Source organism: Amia ocellicauda, chromosome 7, assembly GCF_036373705.1.
Source record: "Amia ocellicauda isolate fAmiCal2 chromosome 7, fAmiCal2.hap1, whole genome shotgun sequence".
In the NCBI taxonomy this organism is placed as follows: Eukaryota; Metazoa; Chordata; class Actinopteri; order Amiiformes; family Amiidae; genus Amia; species Amia ocellicauda.
Genome location: NC_089856.1, coordinates 344,699 through 370,610, shown reverse-complemented (window position 1 = coordinate 370,610; position 25,912 = coordinate 344,699). Strand labels below are relative to the sequence as shown.

General features: G+C 51.1%; 4 protein-coding genes and 1 long non-coding RNA gene across 5 annotated transcripts; 1 reads left to right on the top strand and 4 right to left on the bottom strand.

The window, feature by feature from the left end:
- Positions 1-4,183, bottom strand: LOC136752419 (uncharacterized). The gene is made up of 3 exons (XR_010817303.1): positions 3,939-4,183; positions 299-477; positions 1-116 (listed from the first exon to the last, which is right to left on the bottom strand). It is a non-coding gene; the product is annotated as an uncharacterized LOC136752419 (long non-coding RNA).
- A 379-nt stretch (positions 4,184-4,562) lies between these two features.
- mri1 (methylthioribose-1-phosphate isomerase 1) lies at positions 4,563-8,394 on the bottom strand. Its single transcript, XM_066707724.1, has 6 exons — positions 7,974-8,394; positions 7,309-7,538; positions 6,997-7,166; positions 6,549-6,725; positions 6,182-6,406; positions 4,563-6,061 (listed from the first exon to the last, which is right to left on the bottom strand). The coding sequence occupies exons 1-6, from the start codon at positions 8,103-8,105 to the stop codon at positions 5,928-5,930; spliced, it is 1,068 nt and encodes a 355-aa protein (XP_066563821.1). The 5' UTR covers positions 8,106-8,394; the 3' UTR covers positions 4,563-5,927.
- A 1,140-nt stretch (positions 8,395-9,534) lies between these two features.
- On the bottom strand, positions 9,535-15,845 carry wdr83 (WD repeat domain containing 83). Its single transcript, XM_066707722.1, has 10 exons — positions 15,621-15,845; positions 14,335-14,441; positions 14,094-14,214; positions 13,883-13,988; positions 13,625-13,673; positions 12,306-12,432; positions 12,132-12,199; positions 10,227-10,335; positions 9,984-10,098; positions 9,535-9,871 (listed from the first exon to the last, which is right to left on the bottom strand). The coding sequence occupies exons 2-10, from the start codon at positions 14,435-14,437 to the stop codon at positions 9,722-9,724; spliced, it is 948 nt and encodes a 315-aa protein (XP_066563819.1). The 5' UTR covers positions 14,438-14,441; positions 15,621-15,845; the 3' UTR covers positions 9,535-9,721.
- A 519-nt stretch (positions 15,846-16,364) lies between these two features.
- Positions 16,365-18,104, top strand: wdr83os (WD repeat domain 83 opposite strand). The gene is made up of 4 exons (XM_066707723.1): positions 16,365-16,803; positions 17,163-17,268; positions 17,473-17,570; positions 17,724-18,104. The coding sequence occupies exons 1-4, from the start codon at positions 16,754-16,756 to the stop codon at positions 17,788-17,790; spliced, it is 321 nt and encodes a 106-aa protein (XP_066563820.1). The 5' UTR covers positions 16,365-16,753; the 3' UTR covers positions 17,791-18,104.
- Positions 18,105-18,322: 218 nt separating this feature from the next.
- Positions 18,323-25,912, bottom strand: trmt1 (tRNA methyltransferase 1). Its single transcript, XM_066707721.1, has 16 exons — positions 25,676-25,912; positions 23,580-24,065; positions 22,461-22,632; positions 21,908-22,095; positions 21,630-21,745; positions 21,399-21,511; positions 21,172-21,320; positions 20,964-21,047; positions 20,807-20,876; positions 20,469-20,603; positions 19,940-20,025; positions 19,745-19,853; positions 19,528-19,604; positions 19,103-19,222; positions 18,759-18,873; positions 18,323-18,679 (listed from the first exon to the last, which is right to left on the bottom strand). The coding sequence occupies exons 2-16, from the start codon at positions 24,047-24,049 to the stop codon at positions 18,596-18,598; spliced, it is 2,088 nt and encodes a 695-aa protein (XP_066563818.1). The 5' UTR covers positions 24,050-24,065; positions 25,676-25,912; the 3' UTR covers positions 18,323-18,595.

Here is a 25,912-nt window from a genome sequence, read left to right as displayed (position 1 = left end):
AGGGCAGCGACAGCAGCCCAGAGCCCTCGCCCAGGGAGGGGCTGGCACAGGGGGACAGGCAGGGACTGGTCTCCACGATGGGGGAGGACAAGCTGAGGGGAGGAGTGAGCGGGAGCCTGGAGAGAGAGAGAGGAAACGGAGAAGACATCAGAGAGGACAGGGACAGAGGGAGGGAGGGAGAATGGGAGAAGGCAAGACAGGGAGAGGAGAACAGGGGCTAAGAGAGAGGAGAAACAGGAGAGGGGAGGACAGAGGAGAAGAGTGAAGGGACAGGAGCGAGGGGGCAGAGGGAGCTGACCTGGTAAGGGTGGGGCTCAGGCTCTGGGAGTCAGTGTCGCTGGCGGCCTGTAGAGGGTGCTGTCCCTCATCCACCACCCCACTGCGTACGCGCTGAACATACAGCTGAGCGGCTGTTGAGCTGTCACGTTCCTCTGGCCTCGGGGGGGGCCTGCACCCTGACATCACAACTGTGGAGCACTGTCAACACAACACAACGACAACACACAACACAAACAAATACATCATTCACAACTAGCTGTGCAATTACTTAACGAAGCCACTGTGTTTACTCTACAGTTACTACAGCCCCTACTGTCCCAGCACTATTCTACTGCACTGTTACTACAGACCCTACTGTCCCAGCACTATTCTACTACACTGTTACTATAGCCCCTACTGTCCCAGCACTGCTCTACTACACTGTTACTACAGCCCCTACTGTACCACCACTATTCTACTACACTGTTACTACAGCCCCTACTGTCCCAGCACTATTCTACTACACTGTTATCCCAGCACTATTCTACTGCACTGTTACTACAGCCCCTACTGTCCCAGCACTATTCTACTACACTGTTACTACAGCCCCTACTGTCCCAGCACTATTCTACTGCACTGTTACTATAGACCCCTACTGTCCCAGCACTATTCTACTACAGCCCCTACTGTCCCAGCACTATTCTACTACACTGTTACTACAGCCCCTACTGTCCCAGCACTATTCTACTACAGCCCCTACTGTCCCAGCACTATTCTACTGCACTGTTACTATAGACCCCTACTGTCCCAGCACTATTCTACTGCACTGTTACTATAGACCCCTACTGTAACAGCACTGCTCTACTGCACTGTTACTACAGCCCCTACTGTACCAGCACTATTCTACTACAATGTTACTATAGCCCCTACTGTCCCAGCACTATTCTACTACACTGTTACTACAGCCCCTACTGTCCCAGCACTATTCTACTACACTGTTACTACAGCCCCTACTGTCCCAGCACTGCTCTACTGCACTGTTACTACAGCCCCTACTGTACCAGCACTATTCTACTACACTGTTACTATAGACCCCTACTGTAACAGCACTGCTCTACTGCACTGTTACTACAGCCCCTACTGTACCAGCACTATTCTACTACAGCCCCTACTGTCCCAGCACTATTCTACTACACTGTTACTATAGACCCCTACTGTAACAGCACTATTCTACTACACTGTTACTACAGCACCTACTGTCCCAGCACTATTCTACGACACTGTTACTATAGACCCCTACTGTAACAGCACTGCTCTACTGCACTGTTACTACAGCCCCTACTGTACCAGCACTATTCTACTACACTGTTACTATAGCCCCTACTGTCCCAGCACTATTCTACTACACTGTTACTACAGCCCCTACTGTCCCAGCACTATTCTACTGCACTGTTACTATAGACCCTACTGTATCAGCACTGCTCTACTGTACTGTTACTACAGCCCCTACTGTCCCAGCACTGCTCTACTGCACTGTTACTACAGCACCTACTGTAACAGCACTGCCCTACTGTACTGTTACTACAGCCCCTACTGTCCCAGCACTATTCTACTGCACTGTTACTACAGCCCCAGCACTATTCTACTACACTGTTACTATAGCCCCTACTGTCCCAGCACTATTCTACTGCACTGTTACTACAGCCCCTACTGTCCCAGCACTGCTCTACTGCACTGTTACTACAGCCCCTACTGTCCCAGCACTATTCTACTACACTACTACAGACCCCTACTGTAACAGCACTGCTCTACTGCACTGTTACTACAGCCCCTACTGTCCCAGCACTATTCTACTACACTGTTACTATAGCCCCTACTGTCCCAGCACTATTCTACTACACTGTTACTACAGCCCCTACTGTCCCAGCACTATTCTACTACACTGTTACTACAGCCCCTACTGTCCCAGCACTATTCTACTACACTGTTACTACAGCCCCTACTGTCCCAGCACTATTCTACTACACTGTTACTACAGCCCCTACTGTAACAGCACTGCTCTACTGCACTGTTACTACAGCCCCTACTGTACCAGCACTATTCTACTACACTGTTACTACAGCCCCTACTGTCCCAGCACTATTCTACTACAGCCCCTACTGTCCCAGCACTATTCTACGGCACTGTTACTATAGACCCCTACTGTAACAGCACTGCTCTACTGCACTGTTACTACAGCCCCTACTGTACCAGCACTATTCTACTACACTGTTACTATAGCCCCTACTGTCCCAGCACTATTCTACTACACTGTTACTACAGCCACTACTGTCCCAGCACTATTCTACTACACTGTTACTACAGCCCATACTGTCCCAGCACTATTCTACTGCACTGTTACTATAGACCCTACTGTATCAGCACTGCTCTACTGCACTGTTACTACAGCCACTACTGTATCAGCACTGCTCTACTGTACTGTTACTACAGCCCCTACTGTCCCAGCACTGCTCTACTGCACTGTTACTACAGCCCCTCCTGTAACAGCACTGCCCTACTGTACTGTTACTACAGCCCTACTGTCCCAGCACTATTCTACTGCACTGTTACTACAGCCCCAGCACTATTCTACTACACTGTTACTATAGCCCCTACTGTACCAGTACTATTCTACTACACTGTTACTATAGCCCCTACTGTCCCAGCACTGCTCTACTACACTGTTTCTACAGCCCCTACTGTACCACCACTATTCTACTACACTGTTACTACAGCCCCTACTGTCCCAGCACTATTCTACTGCACTGTTACTACAGACCCCTACTGTAACAGCACTGCTCTACTGCACTGTTACTACAGCCCCTACTGTAACAGCACTATTCTACTACAGCCCCTACTGTCCCAGCACTGCTCTACTACACTGTTACTACAGCCCCTACTGTAACAGCACTATTCCACTGCACTGTTACTACAGCCCCTACCGTCCCAGCACTGCTCTACTACACTGTTACTACAGCCCCTACTGTCCCAGCACTGCTCTACTGCACTGTTACTACAGCCCCTACTGTCCCAGCACTGCTCTACTGCACTGTTACTACAGCCCCTACTGTCCCAGCACTGCTCTACTGCACTGTTACTACAGCCCCTACTGTAACAGCACTGCCCTACTGTACTGTTACTACAGCCCCTACTGTCCCAGCACTATTCTACTACACTGTTACTACAGCCCCTACTGTCCCAGCACTGCTCTACAGCCCCTACTGTCCCAGCACTGCTCTACTACACTGTTACTACAGCCCCTACTGTCCCAGCACTGCTCTACTGCACTGTTACTACAGCCCCTACTGTCCCAGCACTGCTCTACTGCACTGTTACTACAGCCCCTACTGTCCCAGCACTGCTCTACTGCACTGTTACTACAGCCCCTACTGTCCCAGCACTGCTCTACTGCACTGTTACTACAGCCCCTACTGTCCCAGCACTGCTCTACTACACTGTTACTACAGACCCCTACTGTAACAGCACTGCTCTACTGCACTGTTACTACAGCCCCTACTGTCCCAGCACTGCTCTACTGCACTGTTACTACAGCCCCTACTGTCCCAGCACTGCTCTACTGCACTGTTACTACAGCCCTACTGTCGCCGCGCTATTCTACTGTGTTGTCATGTTGAACATACCTGTGAATGAGCTGTATCCAGTTACGCTGCCATCGTTGTCCGAGTCGTGTGTGTCAGTGAGCCAAGCGGACTGATGGCAGTCCAGTCAGTGTGGTCGTGTGTAATCGCGCTTCAGAACCCGTCCATCAGAACTAGAAATTGCGGACGTCAATGTGTCGTTGAACACATTATAAACTGATATTCAGATGGATTTTCTGCCCCCCACCGGCCGGTCACTAAAGGACCCCCTTCTTCCGGCGCGTAGGTCTGACGTCATCAGCACGCTGCGTGCCGAAGACGCCGCTATGCACAGCGGCTGTAGTGCGAGCCCGGGTGCGATCAGTATTGATGCTTTTCACAGGCCTTGTGTCCGAGGCACCGCACCAGCTATTCACACATTTACTACTGCACAATATACGGTGGGCCATAATAACCAGGTACATCGGATGGCTGTGATCGCACGGGGAGCTCGCAGTAAATAGTAGGTGCTGGAGCCAAAATGGCATCCGACAGGGGATGCGGGTTTTCTCTGCAAAACAAGAGAACAAAAACAAGAGGACGCTGCACAGACAGCCCCGCCCTTCCGTGCTGCTGCTGCGGACCAGTGGCTCCGACGATAAACAAGCAAGACGACTGCGACACGGAGGCTGTTAACAGCGTTTAATTGCGTTGGGTGCAGATTTATACAGATATGCTTACATGGATATTTATATATAAAAACATAAAGTCATACACCGGGCCCCAGTGAGGACAGACCGGGACTCCACCCCCCCATCCGTGTGGAAGAGACCGACCCTGCCCAGTTCCAGAGAGATGATATGTGACGCCCCCCCCCCAGTCTGTCTCAGTGTAGAGATGCGTGACGACTATCACCACGATATCACAACAATAGACAATGATTACAAACAGCCATCACAACCGATCATCATCATAACAAAAACATCAGCCCGCCCCCCACCCCACCCTTTGCTATCGCAGGAGACCCCCATGAACCCCACACAGCTGCCCAGTAATACACGTACAGCACAGTTACAGGACCAAACACCACTGATTATGAACCCCCCTAACCCCTGCAGCTCGTGACCCCCCCCCTGTCTTCTCACGTTTTCAATACAAACACACAAATACAGATCACCTCAATAACGCCGCAGGGGGTCCAAGTTTCCACATTCTTGTTTCTAGAGGAAGCTTATGGTGATCTAGAACCTACAGTGCTGCGTTCTAGACATTCCCCGCTCCAAAGGGTGCTCCAGACCAAAACAAATGGTGTGCACTCTGAAGGCAGAGTTCTAGAACCCCCGTCAACATTCCAGATCTGCAGTTCTAGACTCCATTTGGCACAATGTGAGGAATCTGTGTCTTATTGATTCTGCTATTCTACACGTGTCCGTGTAGTCTACACTAGTGAGCGGTGGGACACCACATTGGCACGGACGGAGCCCTGTGGGATTATACAGGAGAAAGGCATCAGACTAATACATGATGATGAAAATAATAACAATAATGATAATAATTACAAAATATTTACAAACAGACAGACTGTAGTCAGATCAAACCTTTATCATTATTATTATTACTGTTGTTGTCACTGGCAGAGCACAGGAGTGTGTCTGCTGGTTTGCTAAGGCAGCGTAGCTGTGGCCCTACAGGGCCCCCGACATTCAGACGACAGCGTGACCCCCCCACCCCACCCCACACACACACACACACTGCACACAGCCAGAGGAGACTGAGGGGTTACAGTACTTGTGTCTGCTTAAGTGTAAGGTTGCATGTGTACAGGGGTTACAAAGTGTGTGTGTGTGTGTGTGTGTGTGTGTACCTGCACTCCAGAGTGTGTGTGTGTGTGTGTGTGTGTGTGTGCCTCAGAGTGTGTGGGTGACAGTGTGTGCCTGTGCTTCAGAGTGTGGCAGTTGTGTACCAGTGTGAGTGTATCACTCTAATAACTGTGAGCATCGGTGTGTGTTGATATCAGCGCAGCTGCAGTGCAGCCTCCCTCCAGCAGGGGATCTACAGGGCAGTGAGGCGGCCGGTGAGGGCGGCCTGCAGCTCCGAGGGCAGGAAGACGCCCAGCTCAGTGATGATGCCACCTGTGATCAGCTGGTGAGGGGTCACATCGAACGCCGGGTTCCACACTTCCACCCCTGCAGAGAGAGAGAGAGAGAGAGAGGAGGAGGTTTGATATCAACGCCAACAGACGGACTGACGGACTCCCTGACCACCGTAAACCAGCACCTCCCCCCCGCCCCGGCACTCCCTCGTACCCGGGGCGGCGAGTGGCTGGCCGTTGATGTGCGTGAGCTCGCTGTCTGGCCTCTCCTCGATCTCGATGAGCCGCCCGCTCTCCAGGCTCAGGTCACAGGACGTGCTGGGTGCCGCCACGTAGAACGGGATGCCATGGTGCTTAGCGGCGATGGCCAGCTGATAGGTGCCCACTTTGTTGGCTGTGTCCCCGTTGGCGACGACCCTGTCCGCCCCCACCACCACCGCTGCGGACGGACAGACAGATGGGTTTTAAGGCGGCAGAGACGCACAAACACATGCGCCACACACAGTGTTACACAGAGAAAAACTATTTCAGACAGACACAAAGACAGAAAAGACACGCCAGACCCAGGCACACACTCGTACCCGTGACGCCCTGGTCCCTCATGGCGAGTGCAGCGCAGCTGTCAGCAATCAGGGTGGCGGGGATGCGCTCGGCCGTGAGCTCGTAGGCGGTGAGTCGGGCGCCCTGGCAGTACGGCCGTGTCTCTGTGAACAGAACCCGCTCCAACCGGCCCAGTGCGTGCAGAGAGCGCACCACACCTGCACAACACACAACACAGTCAGAGAGCGCACCACACCTGCACAACACACAACACAGTCAGAGAGCGCACCACACCTGCACAACACACAACACAGTCAGAGAGCGCACCACACCTGCACAACACACAACACAGTCAGAGAGCGCACCACACCTGCACAACACACAACACAGTCAGAGAGCGCACCACACCTGCACAACACACAACACAGTCAGAGAGCGCACCACACCTGCACAACACACAGCACACACCCACACACACAGCAGGCTCACCCAGCGCGGTGCCATAGCCGGCGGTGGCCAGCGCCCCGGTGTTGCAGTGCGTGAGCAGCGTGACGCGGCCGCGCGGCACCCCCGACAGGATGTGTTGCGCCCCGAAGTTCCCCAGCTTCTTGTTGTCACTGACGTCCCTCTCCAGCATGGCCTCGATCCAGCCAATCACGCTGCAGGACACACACACAGAAGGCTGTCATTGGCCAGGACTGTGGACTGTTAATACGCACCTCTCCGTCTCTCCTCCTTTGTCTTTCTGTCACCCTTCATCTCCGCCTGTTTCTCTGTCCCCCTGTTCCCCTCCCTGCGTACCTCTCCTTCAGCTCCTGGCCGCTCCGTTCCTGGCTCTCCCTCTCGGTGAACTCGACCAGCTCGCCGGCGGCCCGGCCCATGTTGACCGCAGTTGGCCGAGCGGAGGTCAGGTGGGCCACGGATTCGCGCACAAAGTCCACGAGCTCGGCCCCCTCCCGCTCCGGCCCCGTCCTCAGCTCCACGGCCAGGCTGAGGCAACCCACTATGGCAATCGCAGGGGCCCCCCTCACCTGAGAGAGAGAGAGAGAAAAACAGAAGGACAGATTCATAATTCAACACATTGCTCTGCAGACACAGCATTTCTATTGCACTCTAGCATCCTGTACTCTGACTCTACAGTGTGAGCTGTGCTGTACTGGTGCTGTACTGGTGCTGTGCTGGTGCTCCAGTGTGTAGCACTGTGCACTGGGCAATGGGGGTGTGGGGGGGCTGTAGATCCCGGCTTCACTGACTGTTGTTGTTATTTATGTTCCCGTAACCTACTTGGTACAAGCAATCACACACACAGAGCAGCAGAGAAGCACGCACACGCACATACATATTACATACACTCATTAAAACACACACACACACACACACACAAACACAGATATATATATATATATACACAGATACACAGACGGACAAACATAAACAGTCACACAGACAGACAGACAGCTCCTCACCTTCATGCTCTTGATGGCGTCCCATCCGTCCTGGACCGAGCGGATCTGCTCGAACTGGGTTTCGTGCGGAAGCAGCAGCTGGTTGAGGATCCACAGGGACCCGTCCCGGTACCGGATCGCCTCCAGAGTCATCGCCCCACAGTGCGGCAGGACAGCACGACCGACACGGCGCCGCTGGATTGGTGCTCCGGAGCGCCGACTCACGCAGTGCGATGCGCCGGGTCAGCAGGGAGAGGAGAGGCGGAGGGGCGGGCGGGATCCGGACGGATCGATAACCGAGCAATGCAAGAGAAAGCAGCACCGACCGCCTGTGGATCACAGCATCGCCACGGACACGGACACACAGACACGGACACACGGACACACAGACACGGAAGCACGGGTCTGCTCCGCCGGAAGCTCGACAGGCCCCGCCCCATGGCCGGCTCGGGCGGGACTGTGCGGCCGGAGGAAGAGCCTGAGCGGAGCTGCCTGAACTGTATCTGAGATAGAGAGAGCGGCACACATGAGTATTAATAATAACAACAATAATAATTATCATGGTGTGAAATAAAGTAAGTGGGTAAATTGCAACGCACACAACAATCTGAGCAGGTAGCTGCACGTTTTAGCAACGCTTGTTCAACATTACATTACATTATTTGCATGTAATTTTTAATTCATAAGCAGGTTTCCCTAGAGAAGCCTATTGACTTCACCCTTATACACTGTACTGTGAAATGCACTTTATTTGACTGTACTTCTGTGTTACACTGAACTGTAATACACTATACTGCACTGTAATGCGATATTGTATTATAATGTAATATTAATAGTCTTGTAAGAGAACAGGACTCTGTGTTGTCACATACAGACTAATACACCTCCAGTCAAACCAGCGATCAGTAAGTTAATCAGTCAGACAGACGTCAGACAGGGGCGTGCTTTGAGAACGGACACTATAGACCTCCATCCTGGCTGAATGGAGCGGGTCTGTAATGGGTGACAGCAGAGCTTAATCCGTAACAAACAACTGCAGTTTAAAGTATTGGGAGATACTTTGTCTGCATGGGACAGTAGTTTCTGCATAATATATTAGTGAATATGTATTGATGAGTGTAGTAATGCACAAGTCAGTATCAGTGACAGTATCTAGGCGAGTCTAAGCAGAAGCACCATTAAAGATAGGAGTAGTAGTAGTAGTAAGTTGTAATAAGGTAGTAGTACGCATCAGTGATTGTGTGTGACAGTAAGTAGGGTAGCAGTGATTAAATAGTACAGCAGTACTGTATAAAACAAGTGTATCCGGTAAGAAGAGCAGGGTGGGGAGAATTAAACTATTATAATTATTATTAATAATAATAATAATAATAATAATAATAATAATAATAATAATAAACCTTATATTAGCTGAACAAGTGACTGTGCAGGTCTGGCTGGATCAGTGACATCGTGCTCCTAGCCTGGACCGGCTGTGTGTAACTGTGCTGGGTGCGTCGTGCCTGTCAGACTGGAGGCTGATTTACAGCTGCTGGGTCCAAACTGGCAACTGGTGATTCCATTAAAAGCAACATCAGAACTGTTTGTGTTAAAAACTGTTTTATTTACAGAACCAAAATGACTGTAGAAGCATTAAAATGTAAAAAATATATATATAAAAAAAAAATCAGAGTCCGTATTTCTCATGTTTTTCCATTGTACTCCAGTCTGTGCAGTTAGACTACACCTCCTGCTGTCAATCCAGCAGAGAGGCGGGGTTTATGTCCTGATCACACCCCTGTCCCCTCACTGTCCTCAGACTCCACCCCCCATATCTGGACACACCCCTCCATGGCAGTCAGGAGGCGGGGCTCAGACGGGTGGAATGACAGTGATTGGACGACTGCTTTTCCAACCGGCAGCTTCAGAGACAGAGATCCCTAAGAGACAGGAAAGACATATCATATACACACAGTTCATATACAAGGGTAGCATTAGCAACCCAGCCTCTCCCTCTCCCTCCCTCTCATCCTCCCCCTCCGGCCCCCTCACCTCCACCAGGTCCCAGAAGTACACGTGTCCGTCCTCAGAGCAGCTCAGGATGTGAGTGTCCCTCTCAGACAGGCAGCAGTCCAGCTTGTAGGCGCTGTTCTTGTGTCCAGTGTACCTGCACAACACACACACAGACCAACTGAGCGAGTGTGTATACTGTGTGTAGAGCAGTGTGTGTAGTGTTGTGTAGTGTGTATAGAGCAGTGTGTATAGTGTGTGTAGGGTTGTGTAGTGTGGACTCACTCCCCCAGCAGCTCTCCCGTGCTCTTGTCCAGCAGCCGCAGGGTGGAGTCCAGGCTGGAGCTCAGGGTGCACTGGCCGTCCTGACTGAAGCACACACAGGTGATGGGGCCTGAGGGGGAGGGAACGGAGAGGAAGAGGAGGAGGAGAGAGGAGAAAGAAGAAGAGGAGGGAACGGAGAGGAGGCAGAGACAAGCACAGTTTGAAATGATGTTATAAATGATAGTGAGTGTCTATAATAACAAGCAGATAATATACTAGAAGTGATAACATGACACACATACAGTGTCACACACACACTCATACACATACAGTGAGGGAAAAAAGTATGAAAGTATGATTTTGTATGTTTGCCCACTGACAAAGAAATGATCAGTCTATAATTTTAATGGTAGGTGTATTTTAACAGTGAGAGACAGAATAACAACAAAATAATCCAGAAAAACTCATTTCAAAAAAGTTATACATTGATTTGCATGTTAATGAGTGAAATAAGTATTTGATCCCCTATCAATCAGCAAGATTTCTGGCTCCCAGGTGTCTTTTATACAGGTAACGAGCTGAGATTAGGAGCACTCTCTTAAAGGGACTGCTCCTAATCGCAGCTTGTTACCCGTTAAAAGACACCTGTCCACAGAAGCAATCAATCAGATTCCAAACTCTCCACCATGGCCAAGACCAAAGAGCTGTCCAAGGATGTCAGGGACAAGATTGTAGACCTACACAAGGCTGGAATGGGCTACAAGACCACAAAACACAAAATAACTGTCAGTCTCCCTCGCTCTGGGGCTCCATGCAAGATCTCACCTCGTGGAGTTTCAATGATCATGAGAACGGTGAGGAATCAGCCCAGAACTACACGGGAGGATCTTGTTAATGATCTCAAGGCAGCTGGGACCATAGTCACCAAGAAAACAATTGGTAACACACTATGCCGTGAAGGACTGAAATCCTGCAGCGCCCGCAAGGTCCCCCTGCTCAAGAAAGCACATGTACAGGCCCGTCTGAAGTTTGCCAACATCTGAATGATTCAGAGGAGAACTAGGTGAAAGTGTTGTGGTCAGATGAGACCAAAATCGAGCTCTTTGGCATCAACTCAACTCGCTGTGTTTGGAGGAGGAGGAATGACCCCAAGAACACCATCCCCACCGTCAAACATGGAGGTGGAAACATTATGCTTTGGGGGTGTTTTTCTGCTAAGGGGACAGGACAACTGCACCGCATCAAAGGGACGATGGACGGGGCCATGTACCGTCAAATCTTGGTTGAGAACCTCCTTCCCTCAGCCAGGGCATTAAAAATGTGTCGTGGATGGGTATTCCAGCAAGACAATAACCCAAAACACAGCCAAGGCAAGAAAGGAGTGGCTCAAGAAGAAGCACATTAAGGTCCTGGAGTGGCCTAGCCAGTCTCCAGACCTTAATCCCATAGAAAATCTGTGGAGGGAGCTGAAGGTTCGAGTTGCCAAACGTCAGCCTCGAAACTTTCATGACTGGAGAGGATCTGCAAAGAGGAGTGGGACAAAATCCCTCCTGAGATGTGTGCAAACCTGGTGGCCAACTACAAGAAACGTCTGACCTCTGTGATTGCCAACAAGGGTTTTGCCACCAAGTACTAAGTCGAAGGGGTCAAATACTTATTTCCCTCATTAACATGCAAATCAATTTACAATTTTTTTTAAATGCATTTTTCTGGATTTTGTTGTTGTTATTCTGTCTCTCACTGTTAAAATACACCTACCATTAAAATTATAGACTGATCATTTCTTTGTCAGTGGGCAAACATACAAAATCAGCAGGGGATCAAATACTTTTTTCCCCCGCTGTATACACACACACACACACACACACACACACACACACACACACACACACACACACACACACACACACACACACACAGACTCACTGCCGATGAAGTCAGCGTGCAGCTCTCCCATCCTCAGGTCATAGCGCCGCACCCTGCCGTCGACACAGCTGAGAGAGAGAGGGAGAGAGAAGTAAGAAGGGTAAACATGGCTGCAGTTCTGCCCAGTGTGCTGTGTCGGTCTGCACTGGGTTCTGGACTGTATCTTGGACTGACCCGGTCAGCAGCTCGAACTGTGAGACCCTCAAGCTGCTCACGCCGTCCTTCGCCTCGTCCAGAATCTGGATCGGGTCAGGCCGCCGGGACCGAGTGTCCCAGCACCGCACGGTGCTGTCGATGGAGCCTGCAAAACACACAATGCACACTGTGTCAAACGCACTATACAGCACACACAATGCACACTGTGTCACACGCACAACGCAGACTGTCACACGCACTACACAGCACACACTGTCACACACACTATACAACACAGACAATGCACACTGTCACACACACTATACAGCACACACACTATACAGCACAAACAACGCACACTGTCACACATTATACAGCACACACAACACACCGTGTCACATGCACTATACAGCACACACAACGCAGATTGTCACAACACACAGTCACACACACTATACAGCACACACAATACACACTGTCAGACACAACGCAGTGTCACACACTATACAGCACACACAAGACACACTTTGTCACACGCACTATACAGCATACACAATGCAGACTGTCACACACACTATACAGCACAGACAATGCACACTGTGTCACACACACTATACAGCACAGACAATGCACACTGTCACACATTATACAGCACACACAACACACACCGTGTCACACGCACTATACAGCACAGACAATGCACACTGTGTCACACACACAACGCACAGTCACACACACTATACAGCACACACAACACACACAACGCAGTCACACACTATACAGCACACACAATGCACACTGTCACACACAACGCAGTGTCACGCACACTATACAGCACACACAACGCAGTGTCACACACTATACAGCACACACAAGACACACTGTGTCACACACACAACACACAGTCACACATTATACAGCACACACAACACACACCGTGTCACACGCACTATACAGCACACACAATGCACACTGTGTCACACGCACTATACAGCACACACAATGCACAGTCACACACAACGCAGTGTCACGCACACTATACAGCAGACACAACGCAGTGTCACACACTATACAGCACACACAAGACACACTGTCACACGCACTATACAGCACACACAACGCAGTGTCACACACACACTATACAGCACACACAATGCACACCGTGTCACACACACTATACAGCACACACAATGCACACTGTCACACACACTATACAGCACACACAACGCACAGTGTCACACACACTGTGTCACACACTATACAGCACACACAACGTACACTGTCACACACACACTACAACACACACAGTACAATGATGCACAGTCTTGTGTGCTGTAATTAACACAGGCTACACTGACCTGAAATGATGACGGTGGCTTCCTCGTTGAAGCGCACACAGTTCACCTTCTGTACAGAGAGAGAGAGAGGGATGGAGAGAGAGAGACTGAGACAGTGTCTATTGCAAATACAGTTAGCAGTCGGATTCACTAAGAGTCTCTTATCTCTTGGTTGGTCAGTGTATCAACCAGTCCATCAGTCAGTATATCAGTGTAATTAGTGGCTCAATTGGTTAACTGGTCTGGGTATCAGTTGGCCAGTGGGTTAGCACCACTCACCCCAGCATGCCCCCTCAGTTTGCGGGTGACCTGTCCAGTCGCTACATCCCAGAGGATGACCGTCTTATCAGAGCTGCAGGAGCACAGCTGACTGTTGTCACCAGAGCTGCACAGAAAGACGGGTCAGAACAGACACTCACACAGGACAGTAGAGACGCACAAAGATCAATACAGACAAACACACAGCAGTACAGGGCAGACCGACACTCACCCATCGGCGTCCAGGACCTCGTACCCGTGTCCGCTGTAGGTCTTGAGCAGAGCGCCACGGCTCGCGCTCCACAAGCGCAGGGTCTTGTCACTGCCACAGCTCAGCACGTAGTTACCATCCGCTGCACAAGAACACACGGGGTAACTCACACTACGAACACAGTACAACACACACACACACAGGGTAACTCACACGATGCACATGCACACGCACACAGTACAACACTCACACACAGCCTCACCGTTGAAGCGCACGGCCCGCACTGCACCCTGCTGGCAGTCCAGGGAGCGGAGGAGTTTACAGGGCAGCTGTGGGGGCTGATGCTTGGGCTGCGGGAACGCCATGCCTCTGAGAGAGAGAGAGAGAGAGAGATGAACACAGAGAGGGGATGTGTATGAGAGAGAGGGAGAGATGCATCACTGTGTGCCAGGTGTCTGAATACTCTGGGTCCACAGCACTACACTGATATGTACACAATGCCTGTGAACATGTCCGTCACATGTGTGAAACTCCTCAGGAAGTTCCCTGTAATGAACATGAGAAAGCGTCCAGTCGAGAGGATGCCATTCGACCCATCATGCTCATTTGGTGTCCATTAATAACTAAGTGATCAAGGATCCTATCCAGTCTGTTTTTGAATGTTCCCAAATTGTCTCTTCAGCCACATCGCTGGGGAGTTTGTTCAGATTGTGACGCCTCTCTGTGTGAAAAAGTGTCTCCTGTTTTCTGTCTTGAATGCCTTGAATGTCTCAATTTCCATTTGTGTCCCGGGTGCGTGTGTCCCTGCTGATCTGGAAAAGCTCCTCTGATTTGATATGGTCGATGCCTTTCATGATTTTGAAGACTTGAATCAAGTCTCCACGTAGTCTCCTCTGTTCCAGGGTGAAAAGGTTCAGTTCCTCAGTCTCTCAGTAGGACTTTCCCTTCAGACCTGGAATAAGTCTGGTTGCCCTCCTCTGAACTGCCTCTAGAGCAGCGATATCTTTCTTGAAGTGTGGAGCCCAGAACTGTCCACAGTATCCAGATGAGCTCTAACTAGTGCATTGTACAGTCTGAATATCACTGCCCTTGTTCTCAACTCTACACTTTTGACAATATACCCTAACATCCTGTTTGCTTTTTTTATTGCTTCCCCACATTGTTTGGATGGAGAAAGTGAGGAGTCCACATAGACTCCTAGGTCTTTCTCATGCGTTACTTCATCTAGTTCTGTTCCTCCCACAGTGTAATTATAGTGGACATTTTTGTTACCTGCATCTATTATCTTGCACTTGTCCACATTGAATTTCATCCACAACTGAATATTATCTAAGTCCCTTTGAATAGCCTGTGCTGCCAAGATTGTATCTGCTGAGCCACCTATTGTAGTATCCATGATTGTCCCCTTATCCTGTCCCTGAGCACTGAGCCTGTCTGCCACGCAGCCCTGCCCACCAGGCTCTGCCAATAAAGCACCTGAACTGAATTGACTGAGAGAAAGTTACATCTAACTACTATCAATAACATCCACATAAGTAAGTCACGAACCCTTATGGCTGCCGGTGAGAGCAGCGGGTGTGTCGGTGTCTCTGCCCGCCCGCCCCGCTCTTTCACCAGGGGGTGTTCATGGCGCTTCTGGTGGCTGAGGGATGCCGCTCCGTGTCCCGCTGCAGCGCATAGATCCTGTCGCAGCCCGGCGGCTATTCCGTGTGACACCGCCCGGCAGAGAGGATGTGCGCTTCTGTTCTTCCCATCAACTGCCTTCTTTCTGTTTTGGTCAGCTGCGGATACGGACGTGCGTATTTATTGAGCAGACAGATGCAATGTGTCGTCACTTGTTTATTCTAGACTCTGAAATGTGTTAGCAGTTTTATTAAATTATTTAAAAAATACAACCCGGAACCAAGGAAGTTGCGTGTGCGTTTCCGCTCCGTCCCCGGAGGAAGAACAGGAGGCGCTGCTGTAGCGACCGGGGAGCAATGCATTGTGGGAGTACAAGGAGTTCCGGTGCTGCTTTTGTCCATATCTATACCTGAGAACTCGCCTCATTTCATAACCCAGTCTTCTCTTTTAAAAACAATTGCGTTTTTAAACACGAAACACCAGGACTGTATTACAGACACCCACTGAACACATACGCGTTATCCTTTCAGCGATCAGTGTTTTCAGCTGGCCTGACAAGAGCGCAGTCTTTGCATGCTGTTATAGTTGCCGGCGTCATGAATATTCATGAGGTCGCATCAAGGCTCAGATGCTGTTAATTAAACAGAGGGTTTATGACGAGACTGTGTTCAATAGGCGCAGTTGACTTTTTTTAGAAACTGAAAAATGTCGTAATTGGGGAGGCAATTAATTCTTCATTTCACACAGAAGTGTGAACAGTGCTACAGCACAGACCAATGCGAAGTTATAACACACCGCTTTTACAAGTGTTTTATATGTCGTATTTCGTTGTAAAGGCTACATGCCGGTTCATATCAGCGCCGCACAGCTGTGGCGTTTGATCTGCTCCACGCGTGCAGCTGCCATTGTTGCGCGTCGTGACGTCACTCTTCCGGACCGGAAGCGGAAGTACCGTGCGGAAGGGGGGCAGGGACGGACGCTGACGCTGTAGTTTAGGCGATTAGGGGACTCGATCTTTCTCAGACAAACACGACAGAAACACAGCCGCACAGAGAAACATGTCCTCCAACAGTATGTCGGACCCCCGGAGACCCAACAAGATCCAGAGGTGAGCGAATGCATCGACCGGGACGGACGGGGAACTGATGAACCGGCGATGGGCGATGGGTTTGAGAAGCGAGTGTAGCGAGTACCTGCCGTGGAAATCTGGCCCCCTGTTTAGTATTGCGTGTATTAGATGCACTGTGACGATGTAACGAGTCAAGGAGCCTCTTGTTTGTGTCGCAAATCCTTTTATTTGTAGGTTTGTAAGCCCCCCCCCCCCCCCTTCACTGTGTGTATCTGTGCACTATATTGCTCTCTCTCTCTCAGCGCAGTGTGGTGTACAGGGCTGTGAGTCTGTGTGTAGTAGCACAGTGTGTGCCTCAATGTGTGTCTGTTTGTTGACCCTGTGTCTCTGTGCCTCAGGTACAAGCCCCCCAGCACAGACACGAACCCCACGCTGGAGGACCCCACCCCCGACTATATGAACCTGCTGGGCATGATCTTCAGCATGTGTGGGCTGATGCTCAAGGTGACCGACTGACACAGAAACACACCGATACTGTAATACACACTTAAACTGTAACACACTGAGGCTGTATCACACACACTGAAATTGCAACACTGAATCAATTTAACACAGACATTATAAAGCACTGTAACACACTGAGACTGACTGTGCTGTGTCAAGTGGTGTGCCTGGACCGCAGTGTGTTGATGCAGCGTTGCGTTACAGCTGAAGTGGTGTGCCTGGATCGCAGTGTACTGCTCCTTCATCAGCTTCGCCAACTCCCGGAGCTCAGAGGACACCAAGCAAATGATGAGCAGCTTCATGTGAGCACAGACACGTCCTACCATCCCTCTGTCTGTCGCCCCATCCCTCTGTCTCCCACCGAGTCCCTCACTCTCCCCGTCCCATGTGTCCCTCTGTGATTCTCCACCTCCCATGTGTTCGAGTTGCTCAGTCTTCTGTCCGTCTGTCCGCAGGCTGTCCATCTCCGCGGTAGTGATGTCATACCTGCAGAACCCCCAGCCCATGTCGCCGCCATGGTAAGGGCAGCCCCACCCAGGAACGCTCCAGAACCGGCAGAACAGACCCAGACGCTGTACTGAACCCCTGACTGCAGTCCAGCAGGGGCCCCACTCCCTGAGAAATGAGGGAGGACAAGAGGAGGGAGAAGCAGCTACAGCCCCCCTGTGGATTTTTAAATAATTTCCCCACAAAACAGAATTGAGTTTGAACTCTCGAGACGCCAGGGCAGACTCAGGACTGGAGCCGAATCCGTGAGCACAGATCCCAGCCTCCGACCCCCATCTGTGTAGATGTGCTGTTTGAGTCTTCAATAAAGTCCCCCATTTTTAATCCTGCCTGGGAGCTGCAGTGGTCTGTGGGGAGGAGGTGTGTGTGTGTGTGTGTGTGTGTGTGTGTGTGTGTGTGTGTATATCTTTGCGTGAGGGAGAGGAGAGGCGTGAGGAGTCAAGAGCACACGTCTGTCGGTCTGTCCTGCAACAGAGCCGGTGAGACGGGAGGCCCGACACTGCCGGCTTCACGTCACACAAACAAACGAGCGCCACACACTGCAGAGTGAGATTCATTCCACTGCATTTATTTCAATGAGCAACACAAATAACTCAGGATCAGCATGATGAGGAGGATAAAAATAAAATGAAGTTCCAATGAATTCAGGATGCTCTCCCCGGACTGTCTGCGCATGCGCTCTCTCGCTCTCTCACACACACACACTCGCTATCCCACTCTCGCACTCTCTCTCTTTTGCTCTCTCATACTCCCTCTCACACTCTCTCTCACACTCTCACTCGCACGCACCCCCCACTTGTGTGAGGCGGAGGTGTGACTGTCACTCGGCTGTGCAGCCTGCCTCGCTCTGCCCCTGCTGGCTGTCGTGGGAATAGCTGCACTTCTCTCCGCGATTGCAAGTCCCCTGGGGAGAGACAGCACGTCAGAGTGTACAGTTTAACGGAGTGTGTAGGGTAGAGCGGCGTTGTGTAGTAGGGGCTGACCTGCTTGAACCGCTTGCAGGGGAAGCTCTTGAGTGTCGCACGGTCCCCGCTCGGCTGCTTCCTCTTGTTCTGCAGCTTCTTCCTGCGGTCCTCCAACTCCTCCGAAACCCCCCCGCTGGCGAGAGGAAAAGAGAGGGAGGGGATGGAGAGAGAGAGAAATATGAACACGCGTCAGCTCAAACAGACCAGTTAACAGTAGTACTGTTAACCTGGCTGCCTATGGCCACTCTCCTGTCCCTGATCACATGACCCCCTCTGTGACTGGCTATATACTTGCTCTTCCCCCGCTGTGATTGGCTGCCCTCTTGTTGCTGACCCTGTGACCCCGGCCCTGATTGGCTCACCCTGCCTTGGCACGCGCCTTGGGCCCCCAGTTGGCCTGAGGGTTCTCCTGGAACCGAGTGAGGTGCCGCCGGCGAGACTGAGGGTTGGCATCCTCCCTGACGGAGAAACACGCCTCCAGACTGAGAGAGAGAGAGAGAAAGAGAGAGAGACAGGCGGGAGAGTGAAGGACAGTACCAGTCTGTCTGTGGGCAGCGTGCATCCCGCTATTATTATATCCATGGCGCGTTCACACAAGATGCTTTACAGAAGTGCTGCAGTACAATCTGTACAAAATACAGTCAGCGCACATCCCAGTACAGTGCGGTGCCGAGCGCAGATATTGTACAGCTATGTGCTTAAGGGGGAAGCCGCAGTAACACAATTGGAGTCTCAGTGTAGCGCGTGTGCATCTCAGTCCACTCTATCCCTGTATCCTCAGACTCACACGGGCTCCGTGGACAGGATGCGGTAGGCGGGGCTCGTCTCAGCCAGTCTCTCCCTCTTCACTGGGTTCAGTTTTTCCTGAAACACAAGAAAAGCTTAAAACTCAGACACACAAACACTCACACTCTCACACATACGCATACAGATAAACATCCACTCCCCTTCACACACATACACACTGTTCACACTGTAGCCTTCCCACAATGCCCTGCACTTACCCAGCACCTCATGATGTCCCAGAGTGCACTGGGGGGGGCGTCGGTCTTCAGCGCGTTCTTACAGGCGTGGGACAGAGACACGCGGTACCCAGCATGGAGCAGAGCGGACCTGCCACACAGAGGATTAGTGTAGGGCTGTGCAGTGCAGGTACTTGCATTGTAGCTGTGCAGTGTAGTGTTGTGCAGTGCAGGTACCTGGCCTGTAGCAGAGAGGGGGTGTTGCAGTGGAGGGTGCTGCTCATACTGTCCAGGGTGTAGTACAGAGGAACATCCTGCAGCTCCTGCGACACAATAACACAACAATTCATACACTGTCCCAGACAACAACAACTCTCACACAGAACAGTCTACAGTGCGTCACACACAGTACAGTATACAGTGAAGCTAGTGCACAGCACACACAGTACACTATGCAGTGTGTTACACACAGTGCAGTTATTTACACTGATGTATAGTGCACAGTATTTACAGCACTTTGTGAACTGGGTTGTGTACATTATCTTGTTTACTGTGTTGTATGGTGTGTGGTGCAGCATCTACAGTGTTGTGTACAGTGTGTTGTGATGTGTAGTGCAGTATTGTGTTTACACAGTTGTGGAGTGCACTGTGTTGAGAACAGTGTGTTGTGTACAGTGTTGTATTATGTAGTGCAGTATGTTGTGTATAGTGTGTTGTGTGTTGAGTGCAGTGTTATGAGGTCCAGGGTGTTGTGTAGCTGCCTGACCTCAGTCACCATGCTCAGCATGCCCTCGATGCGCCGGGACGTCCCGAAGCGAGACGGGTTCCCCGACACGGCGGCCAACACACGCCCCACGAACTCCAGGTTGTGCAGCGGCTCGGCCCACACCGGACCCCCGAGCTGTGGGGGGAGAGGCTGTCACAACACTGTACACAGTCGCGCAAACACACAGACGCGCGCACACATACACAGACACACAGAGACGCACACACACACACACACAGATGCACAGAGACGCACACACATGCACAGATGCACAGAGACAACACGCACACGCACAGACACACAGATGTGGAGACAGACACACACACACACACACTCACCTGGTGCTTGTGTCCACAGTGTTCACAGTTGGGGCCCACAGGGGGGCCAGTGGCAGCAGAGTACTTCATACTGAGAGAGAAGGACAGACAGATGGGTCAGTGCTGGACAGATAGACAGAGAGGATGAGAGAGAAAGGGAGGGAGAGGAGTGTCTTACTGGTTGCCCTGGCTGGTCTTCTTGCCCATTCTCTGCAGGTGGAAGGAGCCACAGCCCACACAGTTATACACCAGGGCCTGCTTACTGCAACACAACACAGTGCAATCACTACACAGCAGCACAGCCCACACGGTTACACACCAGGGTCAGTGTGAGTGAGAGAGTGTTACAGGGTCTCAGAGTGAGTGTGTGTTCGGGGGGTCAGTACCTGGCAGAGCTCTTGACCCGCGCCTGGCCGCTGTGCACTCGCACAAACACGCGGATGTAGAAATCCACACTGACGCTGAGCAGCGGCTCGATGTAGCGCTGGTACACCCCCGCCCGCTGGTCCACACTGTGCAGGATGATCCGCAGAGCCTGCAACACACACACTGTGTCAGTCCGTCAGTCAGGTGTCAGTGTATGAGTCAGTGTGTCAGTGTGTCTGTCCCTCACCATCTCATGGCAGTATTTGGCCTTGATGGACACGGAGCCGTATTTACTGTAACACGTCTCCCCACTGTTCCCCGCCATCACTGCCATGTCGGTACACGTCACACACAGCAGCCCTGAGGGAGGGAGGGGAGGTTAATACAGGCCGTCACCAAGGGAGGGGGCAGAGTCACACTGACAACGGACACATTAACAGCACAGTGAGCCTGACAGACAGACAGGGTGACCTCTGACCTCCTTCGCTCACGGCCTGCACAGCAGCATCCAGGAAGGGGGCGGGGCTGCCGTAGGGGTCAAGGTCGATGACATCATAGCGCTCCTTCCGGCCCCGAGCCTCATACATCAACATGCTGGAACACAGAGTGCAGGGCAGGGTCAGTGTGTCAAGTGTGTCAGGCGTGCCAGTGTAGGAGTGTGTCAGTGTGAGTGTAGCAGGTGTGCCAGCCTGGGAGTGTGTCAGGTGTTTTAGGTGTGCCAGGTGTGTTGGTGTGTCAGTGTGTCAGGAGGGTCACCTTGCATCACGCTGGCTAGCGGTCAGCAGCCCCTGCAGTCGGTTGAGCTGGGCGTTGCGGGCGATCAGGGCGGCTGCGCGGGCGGAGCAGTCATTGGCCGTGATGCTGCGCAGCCCCGGGACCTCCAGCCCAAAACGCACCGAGCGCAGTCCTGACGCAGCCAGGCCCTCCAGCACCCGGAGACCCTCCTGCGCAGAGCGAGAGAGCGAGAGAGCAAGAGAGCGAGAGCGCGCGCAAGAGAGAGAGAGATAGAGAGACAGAGAGGAGTGGATGAGAGGCACAGGGCATTTATTTTCTTCACTGAGTCTATAAATGCTTTGGCAACACCTTTGTGAACTCATCATGCCAGTAAACTTCCTGATGACAGAGAGAGAGAAGAGACACAGAGAGAGACAGAGACTGTAAGAGAGAAAGACAGAGTGTGAGACACATAGACACAGAGAGACACACAGACAGACAGACAGACAGACACAGAGAGAGAGAGACACAGACACAGAGAGAGACAGAGACACAAACACAGAGAGAGACATGGACAGAGACAGAGAGACAGTACCTCACAGCTCTGCCCCACGGTCGCAGTCTTGGCCCCCCCCTCGCTCTGTCCGTCCGCTCCCTCACTGTCCTCAGACAGATTGACGACCAGGCGACCCTCCTCCCCCGGCACCACCACGTACACCCCTTTGGCAGCCAGATGCTCCCGTGCATACTCTGTGACCACTGCACAGCTGGACACACAGACAGGGGGTTAATTCACGGAGACAGACGGGGGTCCACACACAGACAGGTCTCAGTGGTCAACTGTCAGAAACCCCTTCAATCCTGAAGAATTCAGTGTCACAAACAGCAGCTTCCCTTTGAACTTGTAGATCACATTGTGCTGTAGTACACTCTACTATACTTTACTGCACAGTAGTACACTCTACTATACTTTACTGCATTGTAGTGTACTATACTGGACTGCACAGAACTATACAGTACAGTGCACTAACGTACAGCGCATTAGAGTGTAGTCCAGTATAGTACTATTCTGGACTGCACAGTGCCCCACTATACTGCACTGTGCTGTACTTTACTGCACTGTACTGGTTTGTACTATACTGGACGACACTGCACGGCACTTTACTGCACTGTACATTAGTGTACTATACTGGACTACACTGCACTACTATACTGCACTTTACTGCACTGTACTGTACTATACTGGACTACACTGTATTATTATTATTATTATTATTTATTGGCAGACGCCCTTATCCAGGGCGACTTACAACATAAGTGCAAAAATACAGTGAAGTACAAGGCATCAATCATTACAAATTCAATTTAGCTAAAACAGCAATTCAAAATAATACATTTTACAAGTTCCAGTTTACAATTTACACAAGTACAGTAAGTGACTTCCTACATCCTGGATGGTGAAAGCTAAGTACTGCCAAGATGTAGGGTCACAGACAAGGGCTACGGGAAAGGGAGCAAGGAGGAAAACTACACTGTACTGTAGTGTACTATACTGGACTACACTGTACTGTAGTGTACTATACTGGACTACACTGCACTGCGTGTACTGTACTGTATCGACTGCAGCGTGCTGAGTTAGTGTGTGTCGTTAAACTGCAGAAGCACGGAAGCAGGGAAGCTGAACTCGGTGTCTTGCACAGGGGGTTGGACTCACGTCAGGTCACGGTTGAACTCCTGCACAGGGTTGTAGAAAACCTCGTTGGCACTGGGGAACACGATGACCGCCCGGCCCTCCCGCACCACTGTCTCCCCCGCCAGCAGCACAGCCTCCAGGGGCGTGTCCTGGTCCAGAGGGAAGGAGCCGGGCTGCACATCCTCCAATCGGCTGGTTGGAGGTGCGGCTTCAGACGAGGGGGCGGGACTGTCCCCCAGGCCCGGCGGGGGGAGGGCAGGGCCTGTGGTGGAGTTTAGCTGGGAGGGGGCGGAGTCTGCCACCTTGTCCTCTGATCCGGAGGGGGTGGGTGCAGCCGGGCTGCCCTGGGGGCCGGCGCTGGACTCCATGAAGCGCCTACGGGCCGCGCTGGCTGCTGTGGCCCCTGCGGTCCAGGCTCTCCGGGGACACCGAGGCGCAGTGGACACGCACACTCGCAGGACACGGCTCAGCCAGGCAGTGCCAGCAAGCATTCAGCGACACACACACCTGAAAAACAACACATGTGCGCGTCACAATCACTTCACAAAGAACTGCACCCAACTGTATTTACTGCACCGAACTGAACTCTATTTGATTTGATCAACTGTATTTTCCCTGAGGGGAACTTATTTGTGCATACATAAAATCACATAATATTATGAGGTCATACAAAGGGAGCTCACAATGACAACTATTACAATACATTAAAACATATAACGTGACATAACAGTCACACAATCAATAGCAAAATAACATAAAATACAGTCCAAAGTCTCTTCAATTTTAAATATAAAGGTTAAAAGTTAGTAAATATATATGGCATGTGCTTGGATTATAGTTTATATTTCTTTGTAATGCACTATTGCACTATACATAATACTGGGCTGTATTGCCCTGCACTGTACTGTACCATAGCATACTGTGCTGTACAGTATTGCCCTGCACTGCACTGTACTATAGTATACTGTGCTGTACAGTATTGCCCTGCACTGTACTGTACCATAGCATAATGTGCTGTACAGTATTGCCCTGCACTGCACTGTACTATAGTATATTGTGCTGTACAGTATTGCACTGCACTATAGTATACTGTGCTGTACAGTATTGCTCTGCACTGTACTATAGTATACTGTGCTGTACAGTATTGCCCTGCACTGTACTATAGTATACTGTACAGTATTGCTCTGCACTGTACTATAGTATACTGTGCTGTACAGTATTGCACTGCACTGCACTATAGTATACTGTGCTGTACAGTATTGCACTGCACTGTACTATAGTATACTGTGCTGTACAGTATTGCACTGCACTGCACTATAGTATACTGTGCTGTACAGTATTGCCCTGCACTGCACTGTACTATAGTATACTGTGCTGTACAGTATTGCACTGCACTGCACTATAGTATACTGTGCTGTACAGTATTGCACTGCACTGCACTATAGTATACTGTGCTGTACAGTATTGCCCTGCACTGTACTGTACTGTACTATAGTATACTGTGCTGTACAGTATTGCACTGCACTGTACTATAGTATACTGTGCTGTACAGTATTGCACTGCACTGCACTATAGTATACTGTGCTGTACAGTATTGCCCTGCACTGCACTGTACTATAGTATACTGTGCTGTACAGTATTGCACTGCACTGCACTATAGTATACTGTGCTGTACAGTATTGCACTGCACTGCACTATAGTATACTGTGCTGTACAGTATTGCCCTGCACTGTACTGTACTGTACTATAGTATACTGTGCTGTACAGTATTGAACTGTACTGTACTATAGTATACTGTGCTGTACAGTATTGAACTGCACTGTACTATAGTATACTGTGCTGTACTACATTGCTCTGCCCTATCCCGTGCTGCACTTCTCCGTCTTTGCTCCGCGCTGTACTGCATTGCACGGTACCGGCCAGCAGTCCTCCTGGACCAGAACCCGCTGCTCCACTGCACACGGCAGAGAGACAGAGAGGAGCAAGAAAGCTGGGTCTGGAGAAAGAAACATAGGAACAACGAAAGATAGGCGATCGCCCAGGGCCAGGTGAGGGGCTCCCTGCAGCAGCGACACCCCTGCCCCGGCCCCTGCGCGGCGGACCTTGCAAACGCTTACCCGGGCGGCGCAGCGGGCTGTGCGGGGCTGACGGTCTGCGGGGCACGGAATTCCTCTCCTCCGCTTCTGGGTCGTTGTTGTTGTGTAGTTGTATTTATTTTATTTTCTTTAGTTGTTCTCTAGTAATGTTATTATTTCAATGGAGTAGCGCAGCGCCCGTCTCACCGTCTCTACCACATGGGCCCAGACATTACAGAACTGCAACTACGGAAGCCTGCTTGTTTTCTGCGTTCCGAG

What these genes read in the sequence shown, in the direction of transcription:
- trmt1 (XM_066707721.1), bottom strand. Translation starts at nt 24,049, where the DNA reads ATGCTTGCTGGCACTGCCTGGCTGAGCCGTGTCCTGCGAGTGTGCGTG. An exon ending in CGGGTCAAGAGCTCTGCCAG is followed by an intron (nt 21,048 to 21,171) that starts GTACTGACCCCC and finishes GTTGTGTTGCAG; the next exon opens with TAAGCAGGCCCTGGTGTATA. An exon ending in ACTGTGGACACAAGCACCAG is followed by an intron (nt 20,604 to 20,806) that starts GTGAGTGTGTGT and finishes CTCCCCCCACAG; the next exon opens with CTCGGGGGTCCGGTGTGGGC.
- mri1 (XM_066707724.1), bottom strand. Translation starts at nt 8,105, where the DNA reads ATGACTCTGGAGGCGATCCGGTACCGGGACGGGTCCCTGTGGATCCTC. An exon ending in GGCCAGGAGCTGAAGGAGAG is followed by an intron (nt 7,167 to 7,308) that starts GTACGCAGGGAG and finishes TGTGTCCTGCAG; the next exon opens with CGTGATTGGCTGGATCGAGG. An exon ending in GAGGGACCAGGGCGTCACGG is followed by an intron (nt 6,407 to 6,548) that starts GTACGAGTGTGT and finishes GTCCGTCCGCAG; the next exon opens with CGGTGGTGGTGGGGGCGGAC.
- wdr83os (XM_066707723.1), top strand. Translation starts at nt 16,754, where the DNA reads ATGTCCTCCAACAGTATGTCGGACCCCCGGAGACCCAACAAGATCCAG. An exon ending in AGACCCAACAAGATCCAGAG is followed by an intron (nt 16,804 to 17,162) that starts GTGAGCGAATGC and finishes TCTGTGCCTCAG; the next exon opens with GTACAAGCCCCCCAGCACAG. An exon ending in TGTGTGGGCTGATGCTCAAG is followed by an intron (nt 17,269 to 17,472) that starts GTGACCGACTGA and finishes GTTGCGTTACAG; the next exon opens with CTGAAGTGGTGTGCCTGGAT.
- wdr83 (XM_066707722.1), bottom strand. Translation starts at nt 14,437, where the DNA reads ATGGCGTTCCCGCAGCCCAAGCATCAGCCCCCACAGCTGCCCTGTAAA. An exon ending in GAGGTCCTGGACGCCGATGG is followed by an intron (nt 13,989 to 14,093) that starts GTGAGTGTCGGT and finishes CTTTCTGTGCAG; the next exon opens with CTCTGGTGACAACAGTCAGC. An exon ending in AGCCACCGTCATCATTTCAG is followed by an intron (nt 12,433 to 13,624) that starts GTCAGTGTAGCC and finishes TGTGTTTTGCAG; the next exon opens with GCTCCATCGACAGCACCGTG.